This window comes from Micromonas pusilla, assembly GCF_000151265.4.
Source record: "Micromonas pusilla CCMP1545 genomic scaffold MICPUCscaffold_5, whole genome shotgun sequence".
Taxonomy (NCBI): domain Eukaryota; kingdom Viridiplantae; phylum Chlorophyta; class Mamiellophyceae; order Mamiellales; family Mamiellaceae; genus Micromonas; species Micromonas pusilla.
Window position 1 is genome coordinate 1,164,827 of NW_003315886.1, and position 27,281 is coordinate 1,192,107.

At 70.7% G+C, this 27,281-nt stretch overlaps 11 protein-coding genes across 11 annotated transcripts; 8 read left to right on the top strand and 3 right to left on the bottom strand.

The window, feature by feature from the left end:
- Positions 1–375: 375 nt before the first annotated feature.
- Positions 376–882, top strand: MICPUCDRAFT_58298 (uncharacterized protein; the record flags this gene model as incomplete). The annotated part of the gene is made up of 1 exon (XM_003058553.1): positions 376–882. One exon carries the CDS (start codon positions 376–378, stop codon positions 880–882), a length of 507 nt encoding a protein of 168 aa, XP_003058599.1.
- A 382-nt stretch (positions 883–1,264) lies between these two features.
- On the top strand, positions 1,265–2,913 carry MICPUCDRAFT_39910 (uncharacterized protein; the record flags this gene model as incomplete). The annotated part of the gene is made up of 2 exons (XM_003058554.1): positions 1,265–1,994; positions 2,150–2,913. 2 exons carry the CDS (start codon positions 1,265–1,267, stop codon positions 2,911–2,913), a joined length of 1,494 nt encoding a protein of 497 aa, XP_003058600.1.
- A 111-nt stretch (positions 2,914–3,024) lies between these two features.
- Positions 3,025–3,711, bottom strand: MICPUCDRAFT_58300 (uncharacterized protein; the record flags this gene model as incomplete). Its single annotated transcript, XM_003058921.1, has 1 exon — positions 3,025–3,711. The coding sequence occupies one exon, from the start codon at positions 3,709–3,711 to the stop codon at positions 3,025–3,027; it is 687 nt and encodes a 228-aa protein (XP_003058967.1).
- An 895-nt stretch (positions 3,712–4,606) lies between these two features.
- Positions 4,607–4,933, top strand: MICPUCDRAFT_4777 (uncharacterized protein; the record flags this gene model as incomplete). The annotated part of the gene is made up of 1 exon (XM_003058555.1): positions 4,607–4,933. A coding segment is annotated over one exon (327 nt), but the record flags the coding sequence as incomplete, so codon positions are not given.
- Positions 4,934–6,816: 1,883 nt separating this feature from the next.
- On the top strand, positions 6,817–7,251 carry MICPUCDRAFT_39912 (uncharacterized protein; the record flags this gene model as incomplete). Its single annotated transcript, XM_003058556.1, has 1 exon — positions 6,817–7,251. The coding sequence occupies one exon, from the start codon at positions 6,817–6,819 to the stop codon at positions 7,249–7,251; it is 435 nt and encodes a 144-aa protein (XP_003058602.1).
- Positions 7,252–7,793: 542 nt separating this feature from the next.
- On the bottom strand, positions 7,794–10,153 carry MICPUCDRAFT_16944 (uncharacterized protein; the record flags this gene model as incomplete). The annotated part of the gene is made up of 4 exons (XM_003058922.1): positions 7,794–8,750; positions 8,805–9,236; positions 9,424–9,702; positions 9,941–10,153. The coding sequence occupies 4 exons, from the start codon at positions 10,151–10,153 to the stop codon at positions 7,794–7,796; spliced, it is 1,881 nt and encodes a 626-aa protein (XP_003058968.1).
- Positions 10,154–10,735: 582 nt separating this feature from the next.
- MICPUCDRAFT_58304 (uncharacterized protein) lies at positions 10,736–13,046 on the top strand (the record flags this gene model as incomplete). Its single annotated transcript, XM_003058557.1, has 2 exons — positions 10,736–11,064; positions 11,198–13,046. 2 exons carry the CDS (start codon positions 10,736–10,738, stop codon positions 13,044–13,046), a joined length of 2,178 nt encoding a protein of 725 aa, XP_003058603.1.
- Positions 13,047–15,714: 2,668 nt separating this feature from the next.
- On the top strand, positions 15,715–18,725 carry MICPUCDRAFT_68336 (uncharacterized protein; the record flags this gene model as incomplete). Its single annotated transcript, XM_003058558.1, has 3 exons — positions 15,715–16,576; positions 16,761–16,956; positions 17,275–18,725. Coding segments are annotated over 3 exons (2,509 nt in total), but the record flags the coding sequence as incomplete, so codon positions are not given.
- Positions 18,726–19,340: 615 nt separating this feature from the next.
- On the top strand, positions 19,341–20,406 carry MICPUCDRAFT_47376 (uncharacterized protein; the record flags this gene model as incomplete). The annotated part of the gene is made up of 2 exons (XM_003058559.1): positions 19,341–20,333; positions 20,383–20,406. The coding sequence occupies 2 exons, from the start codon at positions 19,341–19,343 to the stop codon at positions 20,404–20,406; spliced, it is 1,017 nt and encodes a 338-aa protein (XP_003058605.1).
- A 740-nt stretch (positions 20,407–21,146) lies between these two features.
- On the bottom strand, positions 21,147–22,789 carry MICPUCDRAFT_47377 (uncharacterized protein). Its single transcript, XM_003058923.1, has one exon. It carries the CDS (start codon positions 22,725–22,727, stop codon positions 21,216–21,218), a length of 1,512 nt encoding a protein of 503 aa, XP_003058969.1. The 5' UTR covers positions 22,728–22,789; the 3' UTR covers positions 21,147–21,215.
- A 136-nt stretch (positions 22,790–22,925) lies between these two features.
- MICPUCDRAFT_58309 (uncharacterized protein) lies at positions 22,926–27,103 on the top strand (the record flags this gene model as incomplete). Its single annotated transcript, XM_003058560.1, has 1 exon — positions 22,926–27,103. One exon carries the CDS (start codon positions 22,926–22,928, stop codon positions 27,063–27,065), a length of 4,140 nt encoding a protein of 1,379 aa, XP_003058606.1. The 3' UTR covers positions 27,066–27,103.
- Between the last annotated feature and the right edge of the window lie 178 nt (positions 27,104–27,281).

Consider the following 27,281-nt stretch of genomic DNA (forward strand, 5'->3'; position numbering starts at 1 on the left):
TGCGCGGCGCGTGAGGGTGTGCGGCGGACGACCGGCGAGAGAGCCTTTCACGCGCGTTATCTTCGCCGCGTCCGACGAACCCTCAGTCGCGCTCTCCGAGCTTCCCTATCGCGCTCTCCCGCGCACTCGCCGTGGCCTCTCGCGCGTTCCGACGCGCGCGTCGCGCGTCCTCCGAGGACGCGCTCGGGACTGCGTCGCCTCCGAGGCCGCGGCGTCCCGCGGGTCCTCGGCGTCTCGCGGGTCCTTCCGAGTACTCGTAGACGTTTTTCGGTCTCGGAGCGCGCGAGGTTTCGTCCCTTCCGCCTTTCTGCGCGCGCGAGGGTTTCGGAGCGCGCGCAGACGTCCGGCGCGCGCCGCACGCACGCACGCGTCGACATGGCGGTCGCGGTCCGCGCGCCGCGGTCGCCCGAGAAGGCGATGGCGCTCATGGCGATCTTCTCCACCGCGCTCATCGCGCTCCTGATGTGGGTCTCGACCACGGTCAGCGTGCATCACGAAGGGCAAGACCCGCTGACGCGCGGGGGACGATGGGCGAACGCGAGGCATCACCGCGGGCGGATGCGCCGCGCGTACGAGCGGCCGGGCGTGGCGGGGGAGGCGGCGTGGGAAGCGCGCGACGGCGGCGGCGGCGGCGGCGACGGCGGCGAGTACGACGGCGGCGGCGGCGGCGGCGCGGGGGGGGGGGGCGCGCGTCATCGCGCGCGCGACGACGACGACGACGACGACGACCGCGACCTCGAACACCGCCGCGATCGCGAGGAGGTGTACGACGGTCGCAGTCACACGCAAGGGGACGCGCGTCGGCGCGGGCATCGTCACGGGCACCACCACCACGGGCATCACGACCACGCGCGCGTGTTCGCTGGCGAGCGGACAGAGTAGCGGCGACGACGGCGACGACGGCGGTCGCGGAGGGAGGTCTCCGAGGGCGTGCGTTTGGCGGCGATTTGGCGGAGGCGGCAGCGCGGGCGGCGCGCGTCGCCGAGCACTACACGTAGCGGACGGTGTAAAACGAAGTAGACGACGCGGGGACGTATTTCCCGCGTGTTTTGAGACGGCATCATCGCGAGGCGATCGTCGCGCGGCGCGGCGGCGTCCCGTCGTCTTCGCTCCCCGCGCCGCCGCCGCCGACGCGGCCAGGCAGGTGCCGTTTATATTTTCCGTTCGCGTGTTTCTGTTTGTTCGTCCCCCTGCCAGCAAACGCGCGCGCCATCACATCTCCCCGCGCCGCGCCACCCCCACCCCACCCCCGCGAGCGCGCGCGATGGCGACGCCGTCGCAGCACACGCCCACGCGACACTTCTCGCACGGCCCCGCGCACTCCCCGCGCCTCGGCACGCTCCCGTCCGTCTCGCCCGCGGTGACGCGACTCGACCGCGTCTTAGATCTCGTCACCGAGCACGAGTCCAAGTTTCGGGACCAAGAGGTGCGCGTCGTGGACGTCTCCGCGCGCATCGCGCGCGTGGAGGACGCCGTCGGCCGCGGGACCGTGGGCGACTTCGACGTCCGCGCGGAGCTCGAGGCTGCGAAGCTCGCGGTGGACACGCTGAACGCGCAGATGCTCGCGTGCGTCGACGACAACGACACGATCCGCCGCGACGTGCGAAACGCGCTCTCGCAGACGCGCGAGGACACCGCGGCGGCGGTGAAGCAGCTGAAGGCGTCGTTCAAGGTGATGCTCGACGACGCGCTGGCGAAGATGACGAAGCAGGTGGAGTCGGCAAAAGCCGTCGCGAGCGAACGCGAACGCCGCGGCGGCGGCGCGAAGGAGGCGGAGACGGCGGCGTTGAGCGCTCGCGTGGACGACGCCGAGCGAGTCGCGAGCGCCGCCGCCGCCGCCGTCGCCGAGCTGGCCGAGTCGAGCTCGACGCGCGGCGACGCCGCGGGGAGGGTGAGCCTGAGCGCGGAGACGTGCGCGCGGTTGGACGCGATGGAGGCGGACCGAGAGAAGATGAAGCGACGCGTGAACAAGCTGGTGACGTTTTATAACCACGGTGCGCGAGACCGATGAGACTGCTTCCCGTACGACCGCGTTCGCGTGGTGCACGCCGATCCTTAAGGACTTTTCCCATCGTCACTCTTCACCCGCGCTTCCCTTTCAACGTTTGACCGGTAAGACGTTCGACTTTTTGATCGCTTCATCCCACAGGGCTGAAGGAATACGCGCGCGTCAAGGACGTCGCAGACGGGAAGCCTCTCTCCGGAGGGCGCTCCCCCGCTCTGTCGATGCCGGGGATCGCGGAGAACGACAAGGAGAACGCCGATGGCAAGGATAACGCGACGATCATCGCGCGGCTGCTCGCGCGCGTCGACGAGCAGTCCGCGGAGACGTCCGAGCTCCGAACGCGTTTCGCCGAGCTCGCGGCGAGAGTGGAACGACGGCCGGCGTCGGCGTCCGCCGCGAAGGCGCCGTCGAAGCCGCCGAGGACGCCGAGCACCGCGCGCGCGACGACGACGACGACGAAGACGGCGACGAAACCGTCCTCGTCCAAGTCGTCCTCGTCCAAGACGGGCGTCGGCGTCAAGAAGAAGACCAGCGCCGCCGCCGCCGCCGCCGTCGACGTCTCGGCGGTTTCCGCCGCGTCGTCGTCGGATGAAAAGACGCCGCACGTCGTCGCCGCCGCGCGCCGAGCCGCCAAGGCGGCGATGTTCACCCCGCGCGTCCAACCCGCGCCGTTCACGTTCGTCGACGCGTCCGACGACGACGTCGAGGGCGGTGGCGGCGGCGGCGTCGGTGCCGTGCCGCCGAGGGAGCTCGACGCGTTCGTGGAGCGCATGCGCGAACGCGTCGGGAGCGCGGAGAAGGACGCGGCGGCGGCGGCGGCGGCGCGGCGGCGACGCGCGCCCGCGGTGAGCGCGGGGAAGCGGCGGATACTCAGCGCGCTCGGCGACGCCGGGTTCGACAGCGACTGATTTACCGACGGCGCGATGGAAGGAAGCGTTTAGGGTCGCGGAGAGGGAGAGGACGATAGTAGGTTGGTTTACGTCAAATAGGATAGGCGTCCTCCTCGCGTCCACCCACGGCTACTTGCACAATGCTTGCACGTCCGAACCTTCCTCCGCGCACTGCCACGCGAGATCCCCCAACGCGGACGCCGCGTCCTTGCGCGCGCCCGCGGCGAGCAGCGCCCTCGCGACGTCGAGATGCCCCCCCCTCGCGGCGCAGTGCAGCGCCGTCTCGCCGTCGCCGTCGACCGCGCGCACGACGCCGTCGACGCCGCCGCTCCCCGCCCTCGCCGCGGCGTCGATCAGCAGCGCCACGACGTCGTCGAACCCGCCCGCGGACGCGTCGTGCAGCGGCGTGCCGTCGTCGCCGTCTCTTGCGGACGGCGACGCGCCGCGCGAGAGCAGCAGCCGCGCGCACGCGGCGTGGCCGTACAGGCACGCCAGGTGAAGCGCGGTGTCGCCGTCCGGGCCCTTGGTCTCGATTTCGCTCAGGGACGCGGACGGGAGGAGCGACGCGAGCGCGTCGGCGTCGCCCAACTCGCACGCGTTTAGGATGCTCGTGAGGACGCCTCCGACCGATGGGTCTTCCCACGCCTCCGCGGGGTCCGCCTCGTCGTCCAGAGGGACGAACGTCGGGGGTTCGTCGTCGTCGTCGTCGTCCATCGGCGCGGCCGCGCCTTCGATCGCGTCGGGCATCGCGGCGGCGGCGACTGGCGACGCGCGGGCGAGAGTGATGATCGAAGCCCGCGAACGACTGAGGGCCATCCCTACAAATAAAGTTCACCGGTCAGTTGAAAGAGAAAGCGATCAAATTATCAAACGTTGAAACCGGGCGATGGGTGAAAAACTTTTGTAAGAACGCGCCTGAAAAACGAACAACAGATCGCGCGCGATCGCGTTCATCACAACACGTGCACGTGGATCTCCCCCGCACGCGGTCGTCATGGCGTCGACGCCGCGCCCGCTCGCGCCGCCGCGCTCCCTCGTGGTGCGCCCTCCCGCCGCCGCGCGTCGTCCTTCCCCGCGCTCCCCGCGGGGCGAGCGTCGCGCGCGCGTCGACCCCCGTCGCGCAGCAGTCGCCGATCCGGACGCCGAGAGCGCTTCCTCCTCGCGCGCGTCGAACGACGAGCCCTTCTCGCTGAACCTCCGACGAGACGCGGAGGACGCGCTCGCGCTCGGCGAACCGCTCGGACGCGGCGCCATGGGCGTCGTGCGCGTCGCGACGCGGAAATCCGACGGCGCGAAGTTCGCGCTCAAGACGATCCCCAAGGCGGGGCCCGTCTCGCTCGCGGGGCAGACGCCGTCCGGCGACGCGATGACGATCTGGGAGCGGAAAGTGCGCGACGAGGTGAACCTGCACTTCGCCCTCGGCGCGTCGCTCGACATCGTGACCCTCCACGACGCGTTCGAGGACGAAGCGGGCGTGCACCTGCTCGTCGACCTGTGCGACGGCGGCGACCTTCTCGTCGGCGCGTCGAGGGCGCACACGACCGAGGACGAGGCGAACGCGCCGAACCAGTTCATCACGGTGGACGACGACGACGACGACGACGACTCCGGCAGTTTCTCCGCTTCTTCTTCTTCTTCTTCTTCTTCCTCCGGACAATTGGACCCGGAGTGCGGCGCCGAGCGCGGCGCGAACGCGGAGTGCTGGCAGCCGTTCTCCGAGGCGACCGCCGCGCCGATGATACGCTCGATGCTCAGGGCGCTCGCCGCGTGCCACGAGCACGGCGTCGTGCACAGGGACGTGAAACCCGCGAATTTCCTCTTCTTGCGAGAGGCGGACGGCTCGCGGCGGCTCAAGCTCAGCGACTTTGGCCTCGCCGCGCGCATCAAGAGCAAGGACGCGACCTTGACGGAGGTGTGCGGGTCGTACGCGTACTTATCCCCGGAGATGGCGCGCAGGCGGCCGTACGATTTTAAAGTCGACAGCTGGGCCGCGGGGGTCGTCGTCTACATGCTCCTCGCGGGAGAGCCGCCGTTTTCAGACTGGGACGCGATTCGCGAGGGCCGCGAGCCGACGAAAGAGGGCCTGCTTCGGAACATCCGACGCGGGCGACCGGAGCACGCGATCCAGGACTTGCCGCTGTCCCCCGGCGCGAAGAGCCTGCTCAGCAGTCTGTTGGAGCTCAACCCGGAGAAGCGCATGTCGTGCGCGGCGGCGGCGGAGCACTACTGGGTCAGAGAGAAGGGCGTCGCGAAGCACGCCGACGCGCTCGCGAGCGTCGTCGTCGAGCGTTTGCAAGCGTACGGAACGTTGGGCGCGGTCCGACGCGCGTCCATACGCGCGGCGTACGAGGCCGTCGGCGGCGATTTCGTGAACACGTCCGCGCCAGGGGGCGAGGACCAGACCGCGCGGCTCGTCGAGGCGGTGGATCGCGCGGCGGCGGCGGCGTGCGCGGAACACCTGGACGTCGAGTGCGACGCGCCGACGACGCGAGACGGGTCCTACGCGGGCGTCAGCGCGGAGGCGCTTCGGGTCGCGCTGCGGGATCACGGCGCGGAGCTCGCGCCGCAGGAGTGGATGTCGCTCATCCGCCCGGTCGCGGGGAAGGGGAGGCGCGGCGATTTCGGCGGGAAGGGCGATTTCGTGGACAACGCCGCGCTCGCCGCGATGCTGGCGGTTCCGGGCGGGTCGTTTTCGAGCCACTTCGACGACGAGGCGTCCACGGAGGCGTTCGAGCTCGCGGCGACCGCGTCGTCGCGCGCGAAGGCTGAGGGCGAGGGCGAGGGCGACGACGCGGAGGCGGACGCGTACGACTGGGACGCCATCGCGAAGGCGTCGTTTCAGCGGCTCCTCGAGAAGAACAAATCGAAGCCGGGCGCCGACGTCTTCGACGCTCTGGACGAGACGGTGACGTTCGACGACGTCGCCGACGAGGTGTGCGCGTGGGACGGCAGCGAGGAGCTCTGCCGTGCGACGCTCAAGGAAGAATTCGAGGCCGTGGACGTGGGGAAGACCGGGAAGCTCGGGATCTCGCAGTGGACGGATCTGGTGTGGAGCGAAGGGCTCACGGACGCGAGCGGGAGAGTGCGGAGCTCGTGCGGCGCCGACGCGCCCGCGGCGGACTCGCGCGGGCCGACCATCGCGGGCGTCGGCGCGACGGAGGATTGCGAGTTGCGGCCGGAGAGCACGGCGCCGCCGACGGAGTTGAGCCCGCGGGAGAAGGCGAAGGCGGCGGCGGCGGCGAGGCGGGAGATGAGCGCGAAGAGAGCCGCCGCGAGGGCGGCGAAGCGGGGGCCGTCGTCGTGATGAGCGGGTGATGCGTGTAATTACGTCGTCAAAGAATCGTTTTCGTATTCGCGTTCGCGAACGCTTCGCTCGATCGTCACATCATCCACACCGGGAACGGGTCCGTGTACTCGGTCATCAGCTCCTTCACGTTCTTCATCGTCTTCCCGTTCACCTTGGGCACCGCCGGGAGTATCTCCCCGTTCGGTTCCACGACCACGTACTTGCGAATGTCCGCGCGTTCCGCGGGACCGCGCAGCGTCATCTCTCGGTAATTTTTTATCAGCGGCTTCTCGAGGTTCCCGGGCTGGTACTTCTTCCGATCGATCTCGTCGAACAAGCGCGCGCACGCCGGGTCCGCGCGCAGCGTCGCCTCGCAGCTCGCGTCCACGTACGGCGCGAGGTTCACGAGGCACGGCAGCGACAGCCGCATGCGTCGGAACCAGTCCTTGTACTCCTCCGCGGAGGCGCCCTCCGCGGGGACCATCCCGGCGGCGTCCGCGGCGATCGCGTCCTCCCTGCCGAGGTGCACGCGCGACCCGGTCAGCGGCCCGGTGCTCGCGTAGTTCTGCCGGAACCACGACGTCGCCTCGATCTGCTCCGCGGACGACCCGAACGGCGCGCGGAGCATCGCGTCCATGTCGCAGCCGACGATGTTGATGTCGCCCGCCTTGTACTGCCAACGCGGGTCGAACCGCGGCGTCGCGCCGCAAAAGTCGCGGAGGAACGCGTACCGCGCCTTCCCCGCGGGCGCGAGCGCGATGAGGTCCGCCCACCCGATGGGCTCGCCGACCTCGGCGTCAATCGCCGCCTTGGCCTTCTCGAGCTGCTTCACCGCCGGCGCGAACTTTTCGTTCCCGGGACGGTCGAGCTCGAAACGAATCGATCCGTTCAGCCCGCCCTTCCCGGTCGCCGCGTCGAACGTCCCCGCGTCGCGGATCGCGAGCGCGATGAGATCGTCCACGGACGCGGTGACGTACTTCTCGATGATCGGGATGCAGTATCCCGCGTACACCGTCTGCGCTCTGAGCGCGGCGGCGACGGGGATCTCCTCCACCGCGTTCAGCGAGTGATCGGTCGATCCGTAGAGGAGGAGCGGGATCGTCGCGAGGACGCCGCCGCCGAGGAGCACGTCGCGGCGCGACGGGGCCTCCGGCTCGATCGCGATCGACTTGGCCGAGCGGCGGTCGCCCGCCGCGCGCGCGACGACGACGGTTCGCGAGGACGACGACGACGATTTGGACGATTTGATGTCGGACGATCGCGTCGCCGCGGCGCGATCTCGGCGCGCGAGCGCGTTGGGCGCCTTGAGCGCGACGCTCGCGCGAGCGGGCGCGACGGCGGCCATCGCGGCGGCGTCGCGGAGGCGCGGGGGGGTGCGGAAGCGACGCGCGTGCGGACGCGCGCGAGGGTGGGCGCGCGTGACGTCGACTACTGTCGTAGTCAGATCTTTGGCCGTTACACCGTGGCAAAAATTACGCTCACGTGTCGCGCTGCCGTTCACCCGAGTCGCGGTCGATCAAGGAATCCGTCGATCAAGGTTTCGACTCACAGGGTGAAGTTCAAAGAAGTGCACACTCGATCGAATTATTAAACGCCTCTCTCTCAAAAATCATCATCGCTTCTTCGCCCCGGGGCCCCCCGCGGCGAACCCAGCCTTGCGCCCCGCGTGCTCCTTCACCTTGTACGCGACGACCGCCTCGAACGTCTCCGCGGTCAGCACCGCGTCGCCGCTGCCGTACACCGCGCCCTGCACGGACGCCATCATCTTCGCGATCTCTCTCCCGCTGAATCCCTCCGCCTTTTTCGCCGCCGTGACGATCGACGCGTCGTCGACGTCGGGCGCCACCCGAATCGGCGTCCCGATCTTCCCGCCGCCGCGCTTCCCGCCCTTCCCGATCCCCAGCGCGCCGAGGAACCCCTGCGCGGGCTTGTCGTCCCCCGCGTCCTCGCCGCGCGCGATGAGCTTGTCGAAGTACAGCCGGCACAGCCGCGTCCGCGCGTCGAGATCGGGCAGGCCAAACTCTAGAGCTTCGTCCATGCGATCCAGCACGGCGGCGTCGAGATCTTCCGGTCGGTTCGTCGCGATCACGAGCACGACGTCGCGCGAGAGCTCGCCGGTGCGATACAGCAGCGCGTTGAGCGCCGCGCGGACGCCGGTGGAGTGCTCGGCCGCGGCGACGCCGCCGCCGCGTTTGGCGAGGAACGCGTCCGCTTCGTCGATGAACAAGAGCAAGCCGCGTCTGGACGTCCCGGCCCAGTCGAAGAGCTCGTGGATGCGCGTCACCGCGTCCGCGCCGAGAGGCGCGACGTCTCCGCCCGTCATGAGCGCGTAGTCGAGGCCGGAGTACCGCGCGAGGCGCTTCGCGGCCATGGTCTTCCCGGTGCCGGGAGGGCCGTAGAGCATGACGTTGCGGAACGGCGCGTTGTTTTTTCGCGTGTTCGCCGTCGACACCGCGAGGTGTCTCACGCGCGCCTCGAGCCCGCGCTCGAGGACGACCTCGCCGAGGATGCCGCCGTTGCCGTTGGAAGAAGAAGACAACGCGGAGGAGACCGCGGACGCGGCGGTCGGCTTGCCGTCGGGACCCAGAGCCGGTTTCGGCGCCGCCGCCGGCGTCGCCGAAACCGCGGACGGACGGAACCCCCAGACGTTTCGACTCGTCTCTCGCACGAGGCTCGGCTGACCCAAATACCGCTCGAGCATCCGAAAGCCCATCCTCGACCCTTCCCTCGCGCCGTACACCCCCGCCGCGAGCGCGGTGAGCCCGCCGACGAGCGCCGCGCCCTTGGTCTGATCCGCGAGCAGCGCGTTCACGCCGTCGCCCGCCGCCCGCAGCGTCTCCTTGAGCAACGTCATCGCCTTGTTCGTCTCCGCCTCGATCTTCGCGAGCATCTGCCTCCGGATGACGTCCTCGTTCGCGCGGTTCTCCGCGATTCTCCCCTCCGCTTCCGCGATGCTCTTCGCGCGGATGAGCTCGCGCTCGTGCTCCGCCTTCTGACGGTCCGTCTCTCTTCGCGACTGCTGAATCTGTTCCTCCGTCGCGCGTCTCACGTTTTCCTGAGGGCCATTCCATACGAGCGAACGTCGGGGTGGAGTTCAAAGGCGTCAGTTGGAGTTGAAAGGCGTCGAGGTGTGTCGGGATTGAAAGCGAGGGGTGGGCGGAGAGAAACGACGGCAAACGTCCTTAAGGATCGGCGTTCACCACGCCATCGGGGTCGTATGGGAACCAGTGTATAGAACGCACCTGACGATGCGACGCCTCCTCTTGCATCTTCACCATCTCCGCGTTTCGCTTCCGCGTGCTCTCGTGCTCGTGCTGGTACCTCTTCCGCGCGAGCTCGTCCTCGTACTCTTTGATCTGCCCCTGCTGCTGCGCGCGCGCTTGATCCGTCTTGCGCTGCTCCTCCCATCGCACCTTCTCGGTGTTGGTCGCGTGTTGCGCCGCCGCCGCTTGCATCTCCGCCGCCTTGGCGTTTGCCTCCGCCGCCTTCGTCGTCTCTTGCGTGCGCGCGAGCTCGATCACCTGCGGGGTCGGTTGGGGGTGGGTTCGGGGGGTAGGGGTTTAGGGTTAGGGGTAGGGTTCGAGCGAGCGCGCGTCGATGGAAGGAGGGAGCGCGGAGGGGAGGAACGATCGAACGACGGAACGATCGAACGGATCGATCGGAACGACCGATCGCCGACGATTCGCGGCGGCGGCCGATCCCGAGATCGGTCGGGCGGTCGGTCGATCGATCGGTCGCGCGCACGGGGTGAGAGCGCACGTTCTTCGCGTGCGGGGACGCGTTGATCTCCCGCAGCGCCTTCGCGCCGCGCTCGAGCGCCTCCGGGTCGAACGACGGCGTGACCGTCTTCTCCTTGTCCTTGTCCTTGCACGCGGCGACGCCGATCGGACCGCCGATCGCGACGGCACCGGCGCCGATCGCGGCGGGCCCCAGCCGCGCCCCGGCGCGGCGCGCCAACTCGCGGAGGAGCATCGCGAGCGGTCTCGTGTGCGGGACGCCTCGACCGGCGAGATGAGGGAGCGCGACGGGTGCTGCTGCGGGGAGAGGCTGCGGGGGTCGCGCGCGCGCGGCGGCGTTCCGCGTGGCGAAAAGTGTTTGTGACGACGCGACGACGCGTTCGCGTTCCGCCGTCTTTCCGGGGCGACGACGAGCGCGACGGTCGCGCGCGTTTGAAAGCGGATTTCATAGGAGGCAGGTTTCGTCCCGATTACGTCGAAACTGGCGAGCAGATTTGAAAGCGAATCGAGGGTGTCAGGTTGTGGGCTCGAGCGCGAAACAGTTTGAATTCGAGCCACGACCGCCGCCGCGACAACGACCGGCGCCGACCGACGCGCGCACTCGCGCCGACGGCCGCCACCGCGCTGGACACCGCGTCGCACGCGTCGCTCGAGCGAGAGGACGCGCAGTAGTCGCGCTTCGACGCGCGATACGACGGGCGCGGGCGTGCGTTCGCACCGCGCGTCCGACGTCGACCGCCTCGCCGTCGTCGTTCTCGACGAGGAGCCGGGAAAAAGGCGACAAACGGCTCAAATCGCGCGCGCGCGCGCGGACGCGATGGCGACGTCGTCCGCCTCCGAGGGCATCAGGCTCGGCCTGAACGAGCTCGCGCAGAAGCTCGGGCACGATATCCTCGACGTCCGCGTCCGCGCGCTGCAATCGCTGCAGTTCAAGCTCGAGAACGAGCTCCTGTCCTTCGACGACGTCGCCGTGCACGAGCCGACCTTGCGCGCGATGCTCGAGATGTTCAACTTCGCGGACACCGGGATGCGCGAGGCGGAGACCGTCGCGATGTTCTCGCGGATCATCGCGGAGCGACCCATCGCGGTGAAGACGCTCCGCGGCCTCGGCGCGATGCGGTTCTTCGCCGAGCTCGCGGACAACAGGTGCGCGCGCGCGGCGCGTTCGTTCGTTCGCTCGTCCCTCGCTCTCATCCCATCCCTCGTTTCGTCGCTCCCTCGTTTCAAATCTCCTCGACTCACCTCGCTCGTCCCGCCCCGCGCGTCTCCTCGTCCACAGCGGCAAGCACGTCCGACCGGAGATCGACGCGCTGATGAAGACGATGGAATCCACGGACGTGGACGCCGCGTTGAAGGCGGCCGCGGAGAATACGACAGAGAAGGCGAAGTCCTACGCCGCCGCCGCCGCCGCCGCCGCCGCGACGACGACGGCGGCGGACGAGGAGGACGAAGAAGAAGAAGAAGACGACGAAGACGACGACGAAGACGCGGCCGCGGGCGACGCCCCCGAGACCGCGTCCGTGCGCGCGTCCGTGCGCTCCGCCTACGCCACGGACTTCAAACGCGACGCGCCGCCGACGTTGACGAACGAGACGCGCGACGCGTTTCTGCGCGACCCGCGACTGGCGGCGTCCTACTGGCGCATCGCGCGCGAGCACCGCGGCGCCGCCGCCGACGACGTCCCACAAGACTCCGCGCGCCGCAAGGCTGCGATTCAGGCGCTGATCGACCGCGAAATCGGTCTCGAGGCGTCGACGTTCGTCGACCCCGCGGCGGAGGGTGGCGAGCTCTTCCTCGAGCGCGTTTTAATCGCGCCGTCGGACCAAGCCAGGGTGTTTGAACTCGGCGTCAAGCTGACGTACGCGACGGACTCTCCCGCGTTGCTCGCCGCGCTGACGGAGATGCGCGAGGCGGTCATCGCGGACCTGCCGATCCAAGCGCTGCTGCAGGATAAGACGACCGCGGTCGAGGCGGTCGTCGGCCTCGCGCGCGGGTTCGACGGGATTCCAATCGACGAGAAGGGCGGCGTCGCCGCGGGCGCGGTTCGAACCGCCGCTCTCGCGACGCTGCGCACATTCGCCAAGGCGATCAAGGCGGCGATCGGGCACGCCGCGGACGGTGCGCACCGCGCGCACCCGCCGAGGTACGACGACGAGTTCCCTGCGTTTCACGTGACGTCGCGCGCGGCGCTGTCGTATCCGCCGCCGCCGGGGGGACTCGCGCAAGCCGCCGGCGTCGAGGTGGACGCCGACGGGAAGCGCGTCGGGAAGGGCGACGACGCGGACGCGGAGGCGAAGATCGTCGCCGCGCTGAGCGAGAAGGCGGCGCCGGTGGCGACGCTGCCGACCGCGCACCTGATCGCGCAGTCGGTGATTCCGCTCATCTCGTCGCCGGATGTCGCGGGGGACGCGTTGCTCGCGCTGGAAGAATTTCTCCCGCTGCTCGAGCTCACCAGGGTGGATCTCGGGGAGGGTGGGAAAACGCTCCCGCCGCGGACGTTTTCCTCCGTCGCCGCGCGGCTCGCCGCGTACGCCAACTCCATGGAGGCTGCGCTCGGCAGAGCCGCCGCATCAGTGTCCATCAACGGCGAGGACGAGCTGCTCCCCACGGGCGAGTGCCCGGCGTTTTTCCCCGCGCTCGCGCTCGTCGCGGTCATGATCACCGCCGCGGGATCGGAGGCCGCGGGCTTGCTCGGGGGCAACGCCGGTGGGGTCCCGAAACGCCTCACGAAACGCCTCGAGACCGCCGCGATCGACGAGCTCCTCGCCGCCGCGGTCCCGGGGCTTCGCCGCGCCGCGCTCTCCGCGCTCCAGACGCTCGGCGTCGGCGAACCGTCGCTCGAGTGCGCCGCCGCGGAAGCCGCGGAGAGCGGCCTCGCCGCGTCCGCGACGGCGGCGCGAGACGACGGCACCGCCGCCGCGGCGAGGACGCCGCACGACGCGGCGCGGCTCGCGTTCGAGGCGATGCCCGCGCTGTGTTACGTCGACCCGGAGGAGGCGGAGGCGCTCGGCGCGAGGTTGGTGGCCACCGCGCTCACCGCCGCCGCGAGCGCCAAGATGGCGTTTCAGGCGCGTTCTATACACTGGTCCCCATACGACCGCGTCGGCGTGGTGAACGCCGATCCTTAAGGACTTTTCCCGGCGTGTCTCTCCGCCCACCCCTTCCTTTCAATCCCCGCCCTCGATGCCTTTCAACTCCAACTGACGCCTTTCAACTCCACCTCGACATCGCTTCGTATGGAATGGCCCTCAGTCCTCTGGCGGCGCGTCCGAGTCCGACCGACGGTGGCTGCACGAGGGCATGGAGATGTGCCGATGCGCGACGCGAGATTTGTTGCGGCACGACAGCGAGCGCGCGCGGGGCGGCGCGTACGCCGCGCTTGCCGCCGCCGCGGAGATCGCGCTCGACGGAACTCAAAACTCGGGCGACGCCGCCGCCGTCGCGGAAGCCGCGCGCGCGGTGCTCGTCTCCCCGATCGTCACCGGGGAGATCATCGCCGGCGGGCTGTCGCGAGCGGACACGCGCGTCGCCGCCGCGAAGTGCCTGAACGTCATCGCCGCGGGCGTCGGCTCGGGCGGGGAGTCGCACCGCGGCGCGCCGTCGGCGGCGACGGCGGCGGCGAACGCGCTGCTGCCGTGGCTGCCGTGGCTCGAGTGCGACCTGGACGACGACGTCGTCGGCCCCGCGGCGTCCGCGGCGGCGGCGGCGGCGGTGCGCNCCGCCCCCGCGGAGAGCTGGACGCCCCTCGAACCGTTACTCCGCGGGTTGTTCCACAAATCGGCGCGTCGCCGCGCCGCCGCCGCGGACGGCTTCGCGCGCGCGATGGGCGTGAAACCCCCGCCCGCGCCGGAGCGCGGCGCGGGGTTGACGGAGGCGCATCGCGCGTGGCTCGACCCGTTCGGGACGATGCTCCGCCACGGCGACCCGTCCACCGCCGCGGGTGCGTACGTCAAGGAGGACTACTCCGTCTCCCCGGAGGCACATAGAGACCCGTGCGCGGCGTCGAGCGTGTTCGGAAGCAAAGACGTGCACGACCTGCTGCGCGTCCTGACGAACGACACACTCGGCCCGTCGGTGCGGTGCAGCGCGGGGGAGCAGCTCGTCGTCTGCGCGAAAGACGCGCGGTTGCACCCCGCGCTCGTGGTGCCGTCCACGATGGCGTCGCTGGCTCGACTCGCCGCGTCAGGCCTTCAGAGAGAAGGCGCCGACGCCGACGTCGGATTCGCCGCGCTCGCGATCGTCGCGTCCGCGGCGACGCACTCGCCCGCCGCGCGCGCCTTCTTCGCCGAGTCCGCGCCGATCGCGAGCGAGGACGGCGTGTCCGATCGCGCGCACGCGGATCCGTCCGAGCGCGCGCCGTACGGCCGCGCGATGGGTTTGCTCGCGCTCGCGTTTCATCCTCGGCCGAGCGTGCGCGAGAAGATCGCCGTCTTCGCCGCGCACGTCGTCTTCGCGCCGGTCTGCGACCACGCGGAGGCGTACGCGCGCGCTTCCAAGCCGCGCGCGGTGGACCGCATCGCGCTCCCGGCGGAGCTGCTCGCGCAGCTGCGGTTCCCCGTCCCCGTCGCGACGCTTCCGAGCGCCAACGGCGCTAATGGCGGCGCCGACGGCGACGCGCGCGTAGACGAGACCCGCGTCCGTGCGATGCTCAACCAACGCCGCGAGGTCAGACGCATGGGCGGCGCCGCGGGCGTTCTCGCGACGTTGGAACGCATGATGTACGAGGACGGCGTCGGCGCGGGCGAAGGCCTCGGCGCGGCGGCCAAGGTGGCGGACGCGACGTTGAGGTGGGCGTCCCCCGCGTCGAGCGCGATGACGTCGCTCGCGCGGTTATCCATCGCGGACTCGCACGACGCCGCGATGTCCGCGGCGACGTCGCTCAGAGGCGTGCTGTCGTTCGGCCCGCCCGGCGCGAACGCGATCGCGACGGCGTCGTGGCCGACGCGCGCGGCGCGGCTGCTGCACACGCCGCCGCGGTCGCCCGCGGATGCCAGGTTATGGGCGTCGCTCGCGTCGACGCTCGCGGAGGCGCTTCAACACGCGACGACGGCGCCGTCGCCGGAGACGCTGGAGGGCTTGGCGCAGTGCGTGAAGAACGCGTGCGTGCCCGCGATCCACAGGGTCATCCCCGGCGGCGGCGGGAGGAAAGCACCCGGCGGGTTTCACCAGCACGACCCGCCCGGGATGCGGCACCCGGTGGCGCACTTCGCGGCGACGGGGGCGGATCTCGGGGAAGCCGCCGCCGCGTCCGCGGCGGCGGCGACCGCCGCCGCGACGCTCGCCGCCGCGGTCCTCGACGCGACGGTCGCCGCGGCGTCGTCCGCCGCGTACAGCGCGGGAGGGGCTGCCGCGGAGGGGGGCTGCGCGCGCGCCGCCGAGTGCGCGGGGACGATGCTGTGCGACGCCGACCTCGTCGACGCCGTCGTCGGGAAGCTCATCGCGGATCCCACCACGGAGTACGGCGCGCGCGTCGCCGCGTGCAAGTGCGTCGTCGCCATCGCGTCCGCGGCGTCGCTCGCGTCGGTGAGCGGCAAGTCGCCGAACCGCCTGCACGGCGACGGCGTCGTCGCGTTCGGCGACGCGCACGCGGCGGCGACGGATCTCGCGATTCTCGCCGTGGAGCCGCTGCTGACGCACTGCTGCGGGCCCAAGTTGGGGCGGGAGGCGCCGTCGAGCGAGACGGGCGACGCGCACGTCGTCGACGGCGCCAAGGCGTTTGCCAAGAAGGGGTCAAAGACCTACAAGCCGCACGCGGAGGACGGCGCCGCGAGCGGCGGCGCGCTATGCGACGCGGGGATGGCGGCGCTGGCGGCTATTTGCGCCGCCGCGCCGGGCAAGGCGTGGAGCCGCGCGTGGTCGAGCCAGGGGTCGACGTTTTGGCTCACGCGGCTCTCCAGGGATCGCCGCGCGAGGCGACGCGCCGCGGCGTGGCGGCTCATGGCGTGCGCGGCGTCGCCGACCGCGAGGGCGACGTCCGCGATGCTCCTGCACGGGTTCCCGGAGTCCCCCAGGCACGCCGCGAGAGTCGCGCTCGACGTCTCGGAGTGCGCCGCCGTGCGCGCGGCGGCGTGTCAACTTCTCGCCGCCGCCGTGTCCACCGCCGCGGTCGTCCGCGCGAGTGGGGACGACGCCGCGCTGGACACGATCCTCGACGTCGCGCCGTTGCTCGCGGATAGGGACGTTTGGCGCGGCCTCGCGGAAGTCATGATCGCGTGCGCGGGGCAGGGGCTGGGGATCGTCGCCGCGGAGGGCGCCGCCGCGAATTCGCAACCCGTGGTGACGAACGCCGCCGAGCGCGCGTGCCTTCGCCGCGGCGCCGCCGCGGCTTTACTCGCCGCGACCCGCGTCGCGCCGGCCGTCGTCGCCGTCGCGCTCGCGCCCAGGGAGGAGGACGCGCCGCCGTCGAGCTTTGGCGGCGACGATTGGCCCCCCGCGTGGAGCGCGACGACGGCGGCGATGCACCCGGCGCCGTGGGCCGACGCTTTAATCGCGTCCCCCGCGGAGGCGCTGAGCTGGGCGGACCCGCCGTCATCGCTCGAGTCCGACGCGGCGGCCGCGAGCGCGTCATCCGCGGCGCTCGCGGGCGCGATCGCCGCCGCGGACCTCGCGGACATGGACCCGGAGTCGGACGCGGTGCGAGACGAGGACCGCGCGTCAGGTGCGTTCTAGACACTGGTCCCCATACGACCGCGTCGGCGTGGTGAACGCCGATCCTTAAGGACTTTGCCCGGCGCATCTCTCCGTCCACCGCCCGCTTTCAATCCCCGCCCGCGACGCCTTTCAACGCCAACTGACGCCTTTCAACTCCACCCCGACGTTCGCTCGTATGGAACGACCCTCAGTCGCCGCCGCCGCGTGGTGCTTCGACGCGCGGCGGCTCGCGTGCGACACGTCCGTCGTGCCGTCCACCGCGAGCGCGCTGTTCGCGGCGGCGGAGGCGCTGACGAGTACGCCGCCGCCCGGCTCGGGCGGCGCGCCGTCCAAGCACGACGCGCCGAGGCGCGCGGCGATCGTCCGAGCGTTTAGCCGCGCCGCGAGCGGCCTCGCGTCGACGCTCGCCGCGGGGCCCGACCCGGGCGGCGACGACGGCGCGGCGTCGCGCGCGTGGAGCGTCCTCGGCGCCGCGCCGCTCGCGTGCGCGCTGATCGTCGACCTCGCTGCCGGCGGCGGGAGGGGACCGAGCGCGATGGCGCCCGGCGGCGCGGGCGCCGGGCTCGCGGACGCCGCCGCCGCCGCGTGCGAACTCCTCGCGACGTTGTTCCGCTCCCCGGCGGCGGCGGCCGCCGTGGTGATCAACTCGGAGGGCGTCGTCGCCGGCGGCGGCGTCACCGCGGCGGAGGGTGGCGTCGGCGCGAGGCTCACCGCGTCGCTCGCGCGTCTGTGGCACGCGCAGGCTGTCGGCGTGGGCGAGTGGGCGGCGCCGGGCGCGCCGGCGGCGGCGGCGCCGCACGGCGCCGTCGCCGCCGCGTTGCGCAACGTGCTCGCGTACAGCGCGTCTTCGAAGCGCGCGGCGGCGTCGCTCGATCTCGCCAGGGTGCTGCTCAAGACGATCGCGCGCGCGCAGAGGGTGGTCGCGTACGAGACGACGCTCGCGCGGTCGAGCGTGGACTCCTCAAAGTCGACGCCCGCGGCGCCGAAACCGCTCGCGATGCCCGCGGATCTGGTTCTGATCGAGTGCGCGAGCCTTTTGAAGCACCTGTTGTTTTGCCCGCCCACCGCGGCGGCGGCGCACGCGGCCGTCGTCGAAGCCTCCGGCGGCGAGGGCTGGCAGATTCTGGTGGACAAGACGGGCGCGTCGGAGACGCCGGAGGCGCTCGGCGCCGCCGCCGCGTCGGCGCGCGTCGACGCCATGGCGCGCGGCGCGCTGGAGATGGTGCACCAACTGTGGCGGCACGCCGCCGCGGATCCGCCGCTGTCGCACGAGCTCATGGGCCTCGCCGCGAACGTGTTCGCCGGGTGCGGCGAGGCGAAGCGCGCGGCCGTGGAGGAGTACGACGGGAACGACGGGCAGAAGCCCGCGTGCCTCGCCGATCGGATGCTGCGGCTGGCGTTTCGAAACACGTCGCCCGCGGCGACGACGCGGCTGGCGCTCGCGCCGCTCGCGTCGCTCGCCGGCGACGCGACGAGCCGCCGGTGGCTGCTTCGCTCGCCGTTCCTTAACAAAGTATGCGACGCGTTCAAGACGGCGGTCGGGAAGCGCGACGCGCAGAGGCAAGTCGCGCTGCTTCGCGCCTTGGCGGACGTCGCCGGCGGCGGCGGCGACGAAGGCAGGCAAGCCGTCCTGAGAGAGGGCGGCTCGTCGCTCGTCCAGCTCCTGCTCGAGGTGCTCGCCGCCGCGGGCGTCAGCGGCGGCGGCGGACCCGACGGCGACGAGGAGGACGACATCGACGTCATTCTCACCGGGTTATCCTCGCACGAGATGAACACGGTGTTCCAGCCGCAGCTCCCAATCGCGGCGCTCGAGTCGCTGCTGTTGCTTCGGAACGTGTGCTTTCACTCCGAGGCCAAGGCGCACGTGTCGTCCAACCCTCGCGCGATCGACGCGCTCGTCGCCGCCGCGGGCGCCGCGGACCCGGGCGCGCGCGCGGCCGCCGCGGACGCGCTGCTCGCGCTCGTGCACAACGGGCAGCGGATCGCGGCGTTGCTGCGACGCGACGATCGGCCGGCGCGCCTTCGTCGCGCCGCGGGACGCGCGTACAAGGCGACGTTGAAATCGTGCGGCGACGACGACGACGGAACGCGGCGGCGCGGGCACAACCCGCGCGCGGAGGCGGAGGCGCACGCGAGCAAGTGCCTCGCCGCGCTCGTCGCGGTGCTGGGGGTTGGCGGCGCGGAGGAGTTCCTCGCCGTCGGCGCGAGCCCGGACAGCACGCTACTTGACATCGACCAGAACGCGGCGGGCGAGTTGGGGGAGGAGCCGAGCGACGGGCTCGCGGTGGGGCCGCGGTGGGTGCGCTGATGTTGACGTGACGGATGACGACCTCGACCGACCCGACCCGCTCGCTCGTAGACTGCGACGGACTATCGCGTCGTCTATCTTCTATTTAATACATATCGAGGCTTCTAGTGCCGTCCGGAGGCGTCGCCGCCGGTCGAAGGAGGACTCGCGCCAGCGGAGCCGCCTGGCGCGGGTCGTCCAGATGTGGATTCGGTCGATACCAGACCGTGCGTGATCATCTGAAACGCCTCGTCGCTCGTCGCGTTCGAGAAGAAATACCGTCAGAAACGCCTCGGAGATACCGTCAGAGACGCCTCGGCGCCCGCGCCGAGCCGGCGCGTCGGATGCGGTCCACACCGCCCCCGCGCGCGAGGATCGCACGCGGCAGGTCGCGCGCTCGAGATCGCACCGCCGGCGCGCGCGCGCGCGTCGTCGTCGTCGTCGTCGTCGTCGTCGTCGCGCGCGCGGACGCCGGGATCTCGCCATGCCTCGCCCCGAGCGAGATCTCCGCGTCGCGTCGCCCGGCGCGAGCTCCGCGAGCTCCGTCTTCGCGCGGCGCGGCCGCGCGGCGCGGTCGTCGTCCTCCGCGCGTCGTCTCCTCCGCGCGGCCGCGCTCGCGTGCTGCGGCTTCGCGACGCTCCTCCTCTTCGGTCTGCGACCTCCACCGCTCTACGACGTCTTCGATCTCTACTCCGCCGACGCGGGGAACGCGCGCGGGTTCGTGGAAGCGAAGCACTGCCATCCGTTCTTCGCGCCGAAGCACGAGCGCGTCGTCGTCGCGTCGCCGCCAACGCGCACGAAGCGGCTGAGCGGCATGCGCGCGGGGTACTGCCCGTGCGCGGACGACGCGAGAGGGACCACGATCGCGGGCGCTAAAGGATGCGGCTCCAAGCCGGTGGCGTGCGGCGTCGAGTGCGCGCGACGCCCGGTCCGGGGGACGAAGCCGCCGAGGTGCGCGCGGAAGAAGCGGACGTCGTGCGAGATTTCGGGGCCCAGAGGTCGCGACGGGAGAAGCTATCATCCCAACGTGAAGCGGCCGTCGAGATCGGTCGTCGCGTTCGCGGCGTCGTTCGCGGACGCGAGGGGGCCGCCGCTCGGGGTCAAACTCCCGGGACCCGCGAAGAAGCCGCGGCGCGACCCGACGCGGGACTTCGTCGTCCGAGGCGAACGACTGAGCGCTCGAGACGTGACGCGCGTGAAGCGGCGGTTAGAGGCGTTTAAACGCGCCGCGCCGAGTTACCCCGCGACGACGTTTAAAGGCCGCGGGATCGTCGTCGTCGGAGGGAATTCGCGGCGGCTTCAGACGTCGTATTTCGTCGCCGCGCACGCGATTCGCAGAACCGGGTGCGCGCTCCCGATTCAGCTGTGGTTCCCGGAGGGGGAGATGCCGTCGTGCGAGCGCGTCGCCGCGCTCGCGGAGCTCCGCGTCGACGTGGTCTCGTTCGCGGCGTTTAAAGACGCGGGCGTCGGGGGCGGGGTGATGACGAATCGATTCATGTACAAGATGGTCGCGTTGACGTTTTCAGAGTTCGAAGAGGTGTTACTCTTAGACTCGGATAACATCGTCCTCGCGGATCCGAGCGCGCTCTTCGAGTCGAAGCTCTATCGAAGCACCGGGTCGCTGCTGTGGAAGGACTTCTGGCGCGGGAGCAGCGCGCCGGACTGCCAGGTCGTCCTCGGGAACGAGACGGACGTGAAACACACGCACGAGAGCGCGCAGGTGGTGATGAAGAAGAGCAAAACCTGGCGCGCGCTGATGGTTTCCATGTTCATGAACGCCAACTCCGGGTTCTTCTACGGCCTCACCGTGAACTACATGGGCATAGGCGACAAGGAGCTCTTCGCGATGGCGTTCCTGCACCTCGGGACGCCGTACGGTTTAGTCTCGCACGGTCCGGATAGCGTCGGCATACGCGACCACATGCACGCGGAGGTTCTGGGGAATTCGATGCTGCAGCACGCCCCGGACGGATCCCCGATGTTCTTGCACGCGAATCTGGGGAAACCCACGGTGCACGTGCCGGAGAGCGAGGAGACGTACGTGCGGCGGTGGCAGCGGAGCATGAAACACGGCGACAACGTGTCGGCGGTGATCAGCGACGCCGCGGGCGTGGACGACTTCGAGGTGGGGTGGTACTACCGACTCCTTCGCGCGAACCGATGTCTGTTCGACGACCGGCCCCCGGCGCGGTGGCACGAGTCGATCGCGTTCGGGCCGGTGCTCCAGGGGTTTCACAACACGATGCACTACGGCGTGAACACGGATCTTGAGGCGTACAAAGCGATGGTGGACGATCGCTACGCGTTCTCGTAGCTGAGCTTATTGATTTGATTCACGGCGGCGTCTCGTCGTCCTGCGCTACTGGTGCGACGCGCGACCGCGCGGGCGATTCCCTCGACCTCTTCGCACCGGGACGTGGTCCCAGTCCCTCTCTTCCGCGGCTTCCGCGGCGAGTTTCTTTTTGCTCCTCCCCCCCGCGAACAACTTTTTGACGCTCTTGCCGAACGACGCCAGCCCGCCGGTTTTTTTCGCCCGCCGCCGCTCGCCTCTTCCGATCCACTCGTCGTCGTCGCCGCCGCCGCCGCCGCCGTGGTCGGGCGCGTCGTAACGCCCGCCACCTAACCGTTTACTATGACGACCACTCTCGCGCACCGTCTCGTTCACCCACCCGTCGACGTCCTCGTCCGTCTTCTCGTCCTTCGGAGGGCGCATCTTCAACAGTTTCTTCGTCGTCTTCGTGACCAGCGCCCACGCCTCTCTCGCCCTCCCCATCACCCCCGACGCCCCCCGCGCCTCGCGCCGCTCCCTCGCCTCGCGCACCTTCTCCTCCCGGTACCGACTCACGTGCGCCAGCGTGTCGTCCGACACGCTGCTCTCCTTCCTCGCCGCGGCTTCCTTCTCGCGGCGGCGGTTGGCGACGACGAGCGCCTGCGCGTCGGCGCCGAAGAGGACGCTCGCGACGAGATTTTCTCTCTCCGTCCCCGTCCTCTTCGCGTCGTCGGCGTTGGCGTCGGCGTTCAAGGCGCCCGGGAGCGGGCTCGACGTCGGCGCGCCGGGCGCGCCGGGCGCGCCCGCGCGAACGTCCGGCCGCCGCGCCTGAGAACCGATCGTCTGAAACGCGCCCTTCTGGACGCCGTTTCTGCGCCGCCGCCGCGCCATGACGCGGGTGAAGTTGTTGTAGTCCAGGTTCCACTCCCTCAGTCCTCGCGCGCGCATCTTCTCGCACACCGCGCGCGCGGCGATCGCGCACGGCTCGACGCACTTCTCCCAGCACCACACCGCGTCCGAGAAGAGCTCGTTGTGCTTCAAGAAGATCGCCTCGAAGTCGTCGTAGTAAAACTCTCGCATGCCCAACTCCTCGCAGTTCGCCACGTCCTCCTCGAACCTCCGCAGCGCCTCCATCCCAGCCTTGGCGCTGAGATGCGTGCCCTCCCTGCCGCCGTACTTCTTCTTCGCGTGCGCCCTGATCGTCTCCGCGAGTCGCTTCGCGGTGACGAACCCCGCGCCCATGTCGAGCAGCGCGAACGCGAACTGCGTCCGTCCGTCGCACAGGCTCGGGTGCTTGAACCGCGCGACGGCGACGATGAAGTCGCCTAGGTTCAGCCGCGCGCCCTCGCGGTCGGGCTCGAGGAAGTCGCGCATCGCGCGCCCCCACGCGTCGTCCCTCAGGCGCAGCGCGACCGCGGCGTCTTCCGCGTGTATCGACCCGTGCCCGTCGTCGTCCACCGTGTGAAACAGCCGTCGGAGCTTCGCGAGCGGCGCGAAGTCGTCCATCTGCTCGAGGACGCTCACCTCCTCCGCGGACATGTGGTCCTTGAACCGCCGCTCGCTGCGCGCGTACGGGTCGTCGCCGCACGTGCAGCAGCCCATGCTGTGGCGGCGCGCCCTGGCGCGAGGGGAGAGGGGGAGGCGCGCGGGCGGGGAGGGCCCCGTCGCGCGCCTCGCGATGTCATGCCGACAACCCGAACCGCCACGTGTTCGTCGGGCGATACAGTATCGCGATGACAGAATTTGAACGCGCGCGCGTCGCGCAGTGGGGCCGCGCGCTCTTCACGCGACGGCGGCGCGATGACGCGCGACGACGAGCGCGGGTTCCTCGTCGTGAGCGCGTTCGGCGGAGAGGAGAAGGCCGCGGTCGAGGTCCAACGCGCGATCGAGACGCTCGTGTCGTCGTCGTCGTCGTCGACGTCGTCGTCGAACGATGAAGACGGCACCGTCGCGACGACGGAACCCTCGTCGACCGGGGACGACGCGGCGGCGGCGACGTCGGCGCCGCGCCACGCGCGTCTCCTCCCTCGCGGCGACGTCGCGCACCGCGGCGTCGCGTGGCTGCGCCTCGGGCCCTCGATCCCGCCGTCGTCTTCCCCGGTGTCGATGTTCGCCGCGCTCAACGGCGTCGCGACGCGTCGCGGATCCGACGACGACGTTTCCCCGCCGCCGCCGCCGCCGCCGCCGCCGACGCCGATGCGACACGCGCAGCTGGTGTTCCCGATATCGCGCCGGTGCGACCCCGCGGAGGACGCGATCGAGGCGTGCGTCCGCGCGGAGGCGAGCGCGATCATGCGCGGCGAGGACCTGTTCGACACCGCGCTGACGCGCGACGTCGCGCGCGTCGCCATCAGCGTGCACACGCGAGGCGACGACAGCGTCGCCGCGGGCGAGAACGGGCCGGCGCCGACGCCGCGCGGGGTCGTGTTGGACGCCGCGCTGCGCGGGCTGAACGCCGCGCGCGCGGAAGCGAAGCTCCCGCCGGTCGTCGCGGAGCTGCACGACCCGGACGTGACCGTGTTCGTGTCGCAGTGGCGCGTCCCGGCGGCGACAGACGGCGGCGGAGGAGGAGGAGAAGAAGGTTTTCGCGGTCCGAAGCGCGTGAACCTTCTCGCGCCGAACGTCGTCGCGTGCGGGATATCGATCCTCCCGAGGGAGCTGTGCGAGCGCCGCGCGAAGAACATCGTGCCGTTGAAGCCGAAGCGATCGGTCCAGGCGAAGACGCGACCGAGGGAGGAGACGAGGAACGCCGGCGCCGGCGCCGGCGCCGGCGGCGACGGAGGCCAAAACCAAAACCAAAACCAAAACCAAAACGCGGAGTGGCGCGACGGCGCCAAACGCCAAGCCCCGAAAGCGGCGAAGACGTCGCACGGCGTCGCCGTCGACGGCAAACCCACCAGCGCGCCGGCGGCGACCGCCGCCATCGCGCCGCTCGCGCGCGACGCGGCGCTGACGCTTCTGGACGCGGCGCTGACGAAGCGAGCGTCGACGCCCCACCTCGTGCCGTACGTGCGAGACCCGTACCCGGACCCGTCGCTCTGCGCGCGCGGCGTCCTCGCGGCGATGCGCATGAAATCGCCGCCGCTCGCGTTTCGGCTGATCCACGGCACCGGCGACGGCGTGGACGGGATCACCGTGGACGTGTTGGGGCGCGCGATTCTCGTCGAGCAGCATCGGCGGTGGGCGCCCGCGGAGCCGATGACGCGCGCCGTCGCCGAGCGCTTCGGCGCGGACGTCCCGGTGTTTTTGAAGCGGCGATGGAGCTCGGACCCGGCGGCGCGCGGCGGCGTCCAGGTCTCCGGAGGCGCGCTGCCGACGCCCGACGACGACGGCGGCGACGACGACGAGAGCACTCACGCGAACCGCGTCGTGGTCAAAGAGCCCGGGACGCGCGGAGCCGCCTTTGAGGTTTGGCTTACGGGGGAGGAACACTACGGCGTGTTCCTGGACTCGCGCCCCGCGCGCGAGCGCGTGCGCGCGATGTCCAAGTTCAAGAAGGTGTTGAACTTGTTCAGCTACACCGGCGGGTTCGGCGTCGCCGCCGCCGTGGGCGGCGCGCTGTGGACGCACAACGTCGACAGCAAGCTGCCGTGTCTGCGCGCGGCGCGGAAAAATTATGCGCTCAACGGCGTCGAGGTCGACCCCGCGGACCCGCGCGTGTTTCGCCGCGCGGACGTGATTCGGTTCTTGACGAAGCGCTTCGCGGCGAAAGACGTCGCGCGCGAGAAGAAGTACGACCTCGTCGTCGTGGACCCGCCGCCGCGGTTCAGCCGCAAGTCGGACTGGGCGTTCGAGGCGGAGCTTCACACCGGAAAATTACTCGCGATGTGCGCGGGCGCGTTGACCGACACGGACGCGACGTTGATCGCGGGGATCAACGCGCTGACCGTCACGGACGCGCGGTTCGTCGAGATGATCGACGAAGCGAGCGCGCTGTGCGGTCGGAAGCTCACGCCGGTGGAGTGGATCGGCCCCGGGGAGGATTTCCCCGCGTGTCCGTACCGTCCGACGGCGCGGTTCGTCGTGTTGAACGTCGAGGACGCGCGGGACGACGGCGGGGAGAAGGACGGCGCGACCGACCGGAGGGGGAGCGGTACTCTCGCGGACGAGCTCGGGCTGCGCGACGAGGGCGGCGGGGACGACGACGACGACGACGATGAGGACGACGGGGACGACCTCGACGACGTCGTGGACGAGGACGACGACGGCGACGACGCGAGAGGCGAGGCGCCGGCGCCGGCGAACGCGAGCGACCTCGCGTGCCGGCTCTGCGGCGGCGTCTTCGCGTCTCGGAACAAGCTGTTCCGTCACCTCCGATCGCTCGCGTGCGAGTGCGGCGCGTGGTGCGAGTCCAAAGGCGGGCTCGCGTCCGCGGCGGAGATCATCGAGCGCGGCGGCGACGCGGTCCCGCGGTTTACCCCGCCGCCGCCAAAGCCCGCGGCGGCGTCGAAAAAAAAGTCGAAGAAAGTCGCCGCCGCCGCCCGGGACCCGCGCGCGCCTCGCGGCGCGACGCGCCCGCCCGCGGCCCCGAACGAGCTCTGGATCGGCGGCCTTCCCGCGGCGTACGCCACCGCGAAGCACCTGAAGCAGTTCATCTGGTCGTCGCTCCCCGGCAGCAGCGGCATCGCGCAGCCGGTGGTTCGACGCGTCGTGAGGAAAGGGTGGAGGGATAAAAAAAACGGCGGATGGGTCGGATACGGCTTCGCACAGTTTCGCGACGAGACCGAAGCGCTCGCGGCGATGGCGCACATCGAGGGCGCGGTCCCCGCGGAGGGCGTGCGTCTGAAAGCGTCGCGGTCCACGGCGGCGGTCGAACCGTCTTCGTCCGCGCTGGACGACACCGCGTTGTTCGAGACGACGAGCGACGACGCCGACGCCGACGCCGTTTCCGCCGCGCCGCCGCCGCTCGCGCCGGGGGAGGACCCGCCGCTCGATCGCGTTCTGAACGCTTGGCCGTCGAGCGTCATCGAACGAAGAGCGAAACGCGCGGGGATGACGCCGCACGCGCTGAGGGCGGCCGCGAAGGACGCCGACGCGATGATGATGAAGAAGAAGAAGAAGAAGAAGAAGAACGCCGCCGCCGCCGCCTTCGCGTTTGAAGAGAGACGCTCGAGAGGCGCGTCCGTCCCTTCGTCCCTTCGCGCCGACCTCTTGAGGGAGCTCGTGCGCGCGCGGTGGCCGCCGGTGTCGCACCGACCGAAGGTGAACTCCGAGCGGTACCTCGTCGTCGCCGCGGACGTGCGAGGGGAACCGAGGGACGGGGAAGAGACCGCGGAGCGAGCGCGCGCGACGAACGACGTCGTGGATCCGTTTCGCGATTTGAAAAGAGCCGCGCTCGCGGTGCTTCGATGGGCGGACCCGGAGTACCCGTGCGATCACATGGCGATCACGCGTAACTTCGTCGGGTCGCCGCACGTCGACCGCGAGGACGCGTCGCATCAGTACGCGATATCGCTCGGGGACTGGAGAGGGAAGGGCGGCGAGCTCGTCGTCGAGAGCGAGGACGGCGACACGCGGTGGGTCGTGGACACGCGGGATAAGATCGGACGCGTCGACGGCCGGTTCGCGCACTGGGTCCGCGGGTTCGACGCGACCGAGGGGACGCGGTATTCGGTGATTTACTACGTGAACAAGCCGAAGAACGCCACGGAGCGGACGTTCGCGGTGGACGAGGCGTTCGCGCCCGCGGGGAAGGGGCGCGCGCGGACGACGCGGGAACGGATCGCGAAGGCGATCGCGTGGGGGGCGTTCGGGTTCGTCGTCGGCGTCGCGTGTCACGTCGCGCCGCGATGGGCGAGGGCTGTGAAGGGCGAGAAGAAGAAGAAGAAGAAGAAGAAGAAGAAGAAGAAGAAGGAGGAGAAGGGAGGCGCGACGCCGGCGATGCCTCGCGAAGAAGCGCGCGAAGAAGCGCGCGAAGGAGTAGCCGTAGAAGCTCAGTGAGCGTTTCGATTTTGTCACGACAATAACGTGAACTGGAAGCGAGAAGCCCGACGCCTCATCGTACTACGATACGCGCGTACTGTATCCCTCACTACGACGCATACGACGAGATCTCCGGCGGCATTTTGTGGCTCGCCTTTCGTTTGGCGCGACGTTCCAAAATACGGCGCCTTCGCGCGCGCGTCAGACTGCACTCGCGCTCTGACGCCGACACCT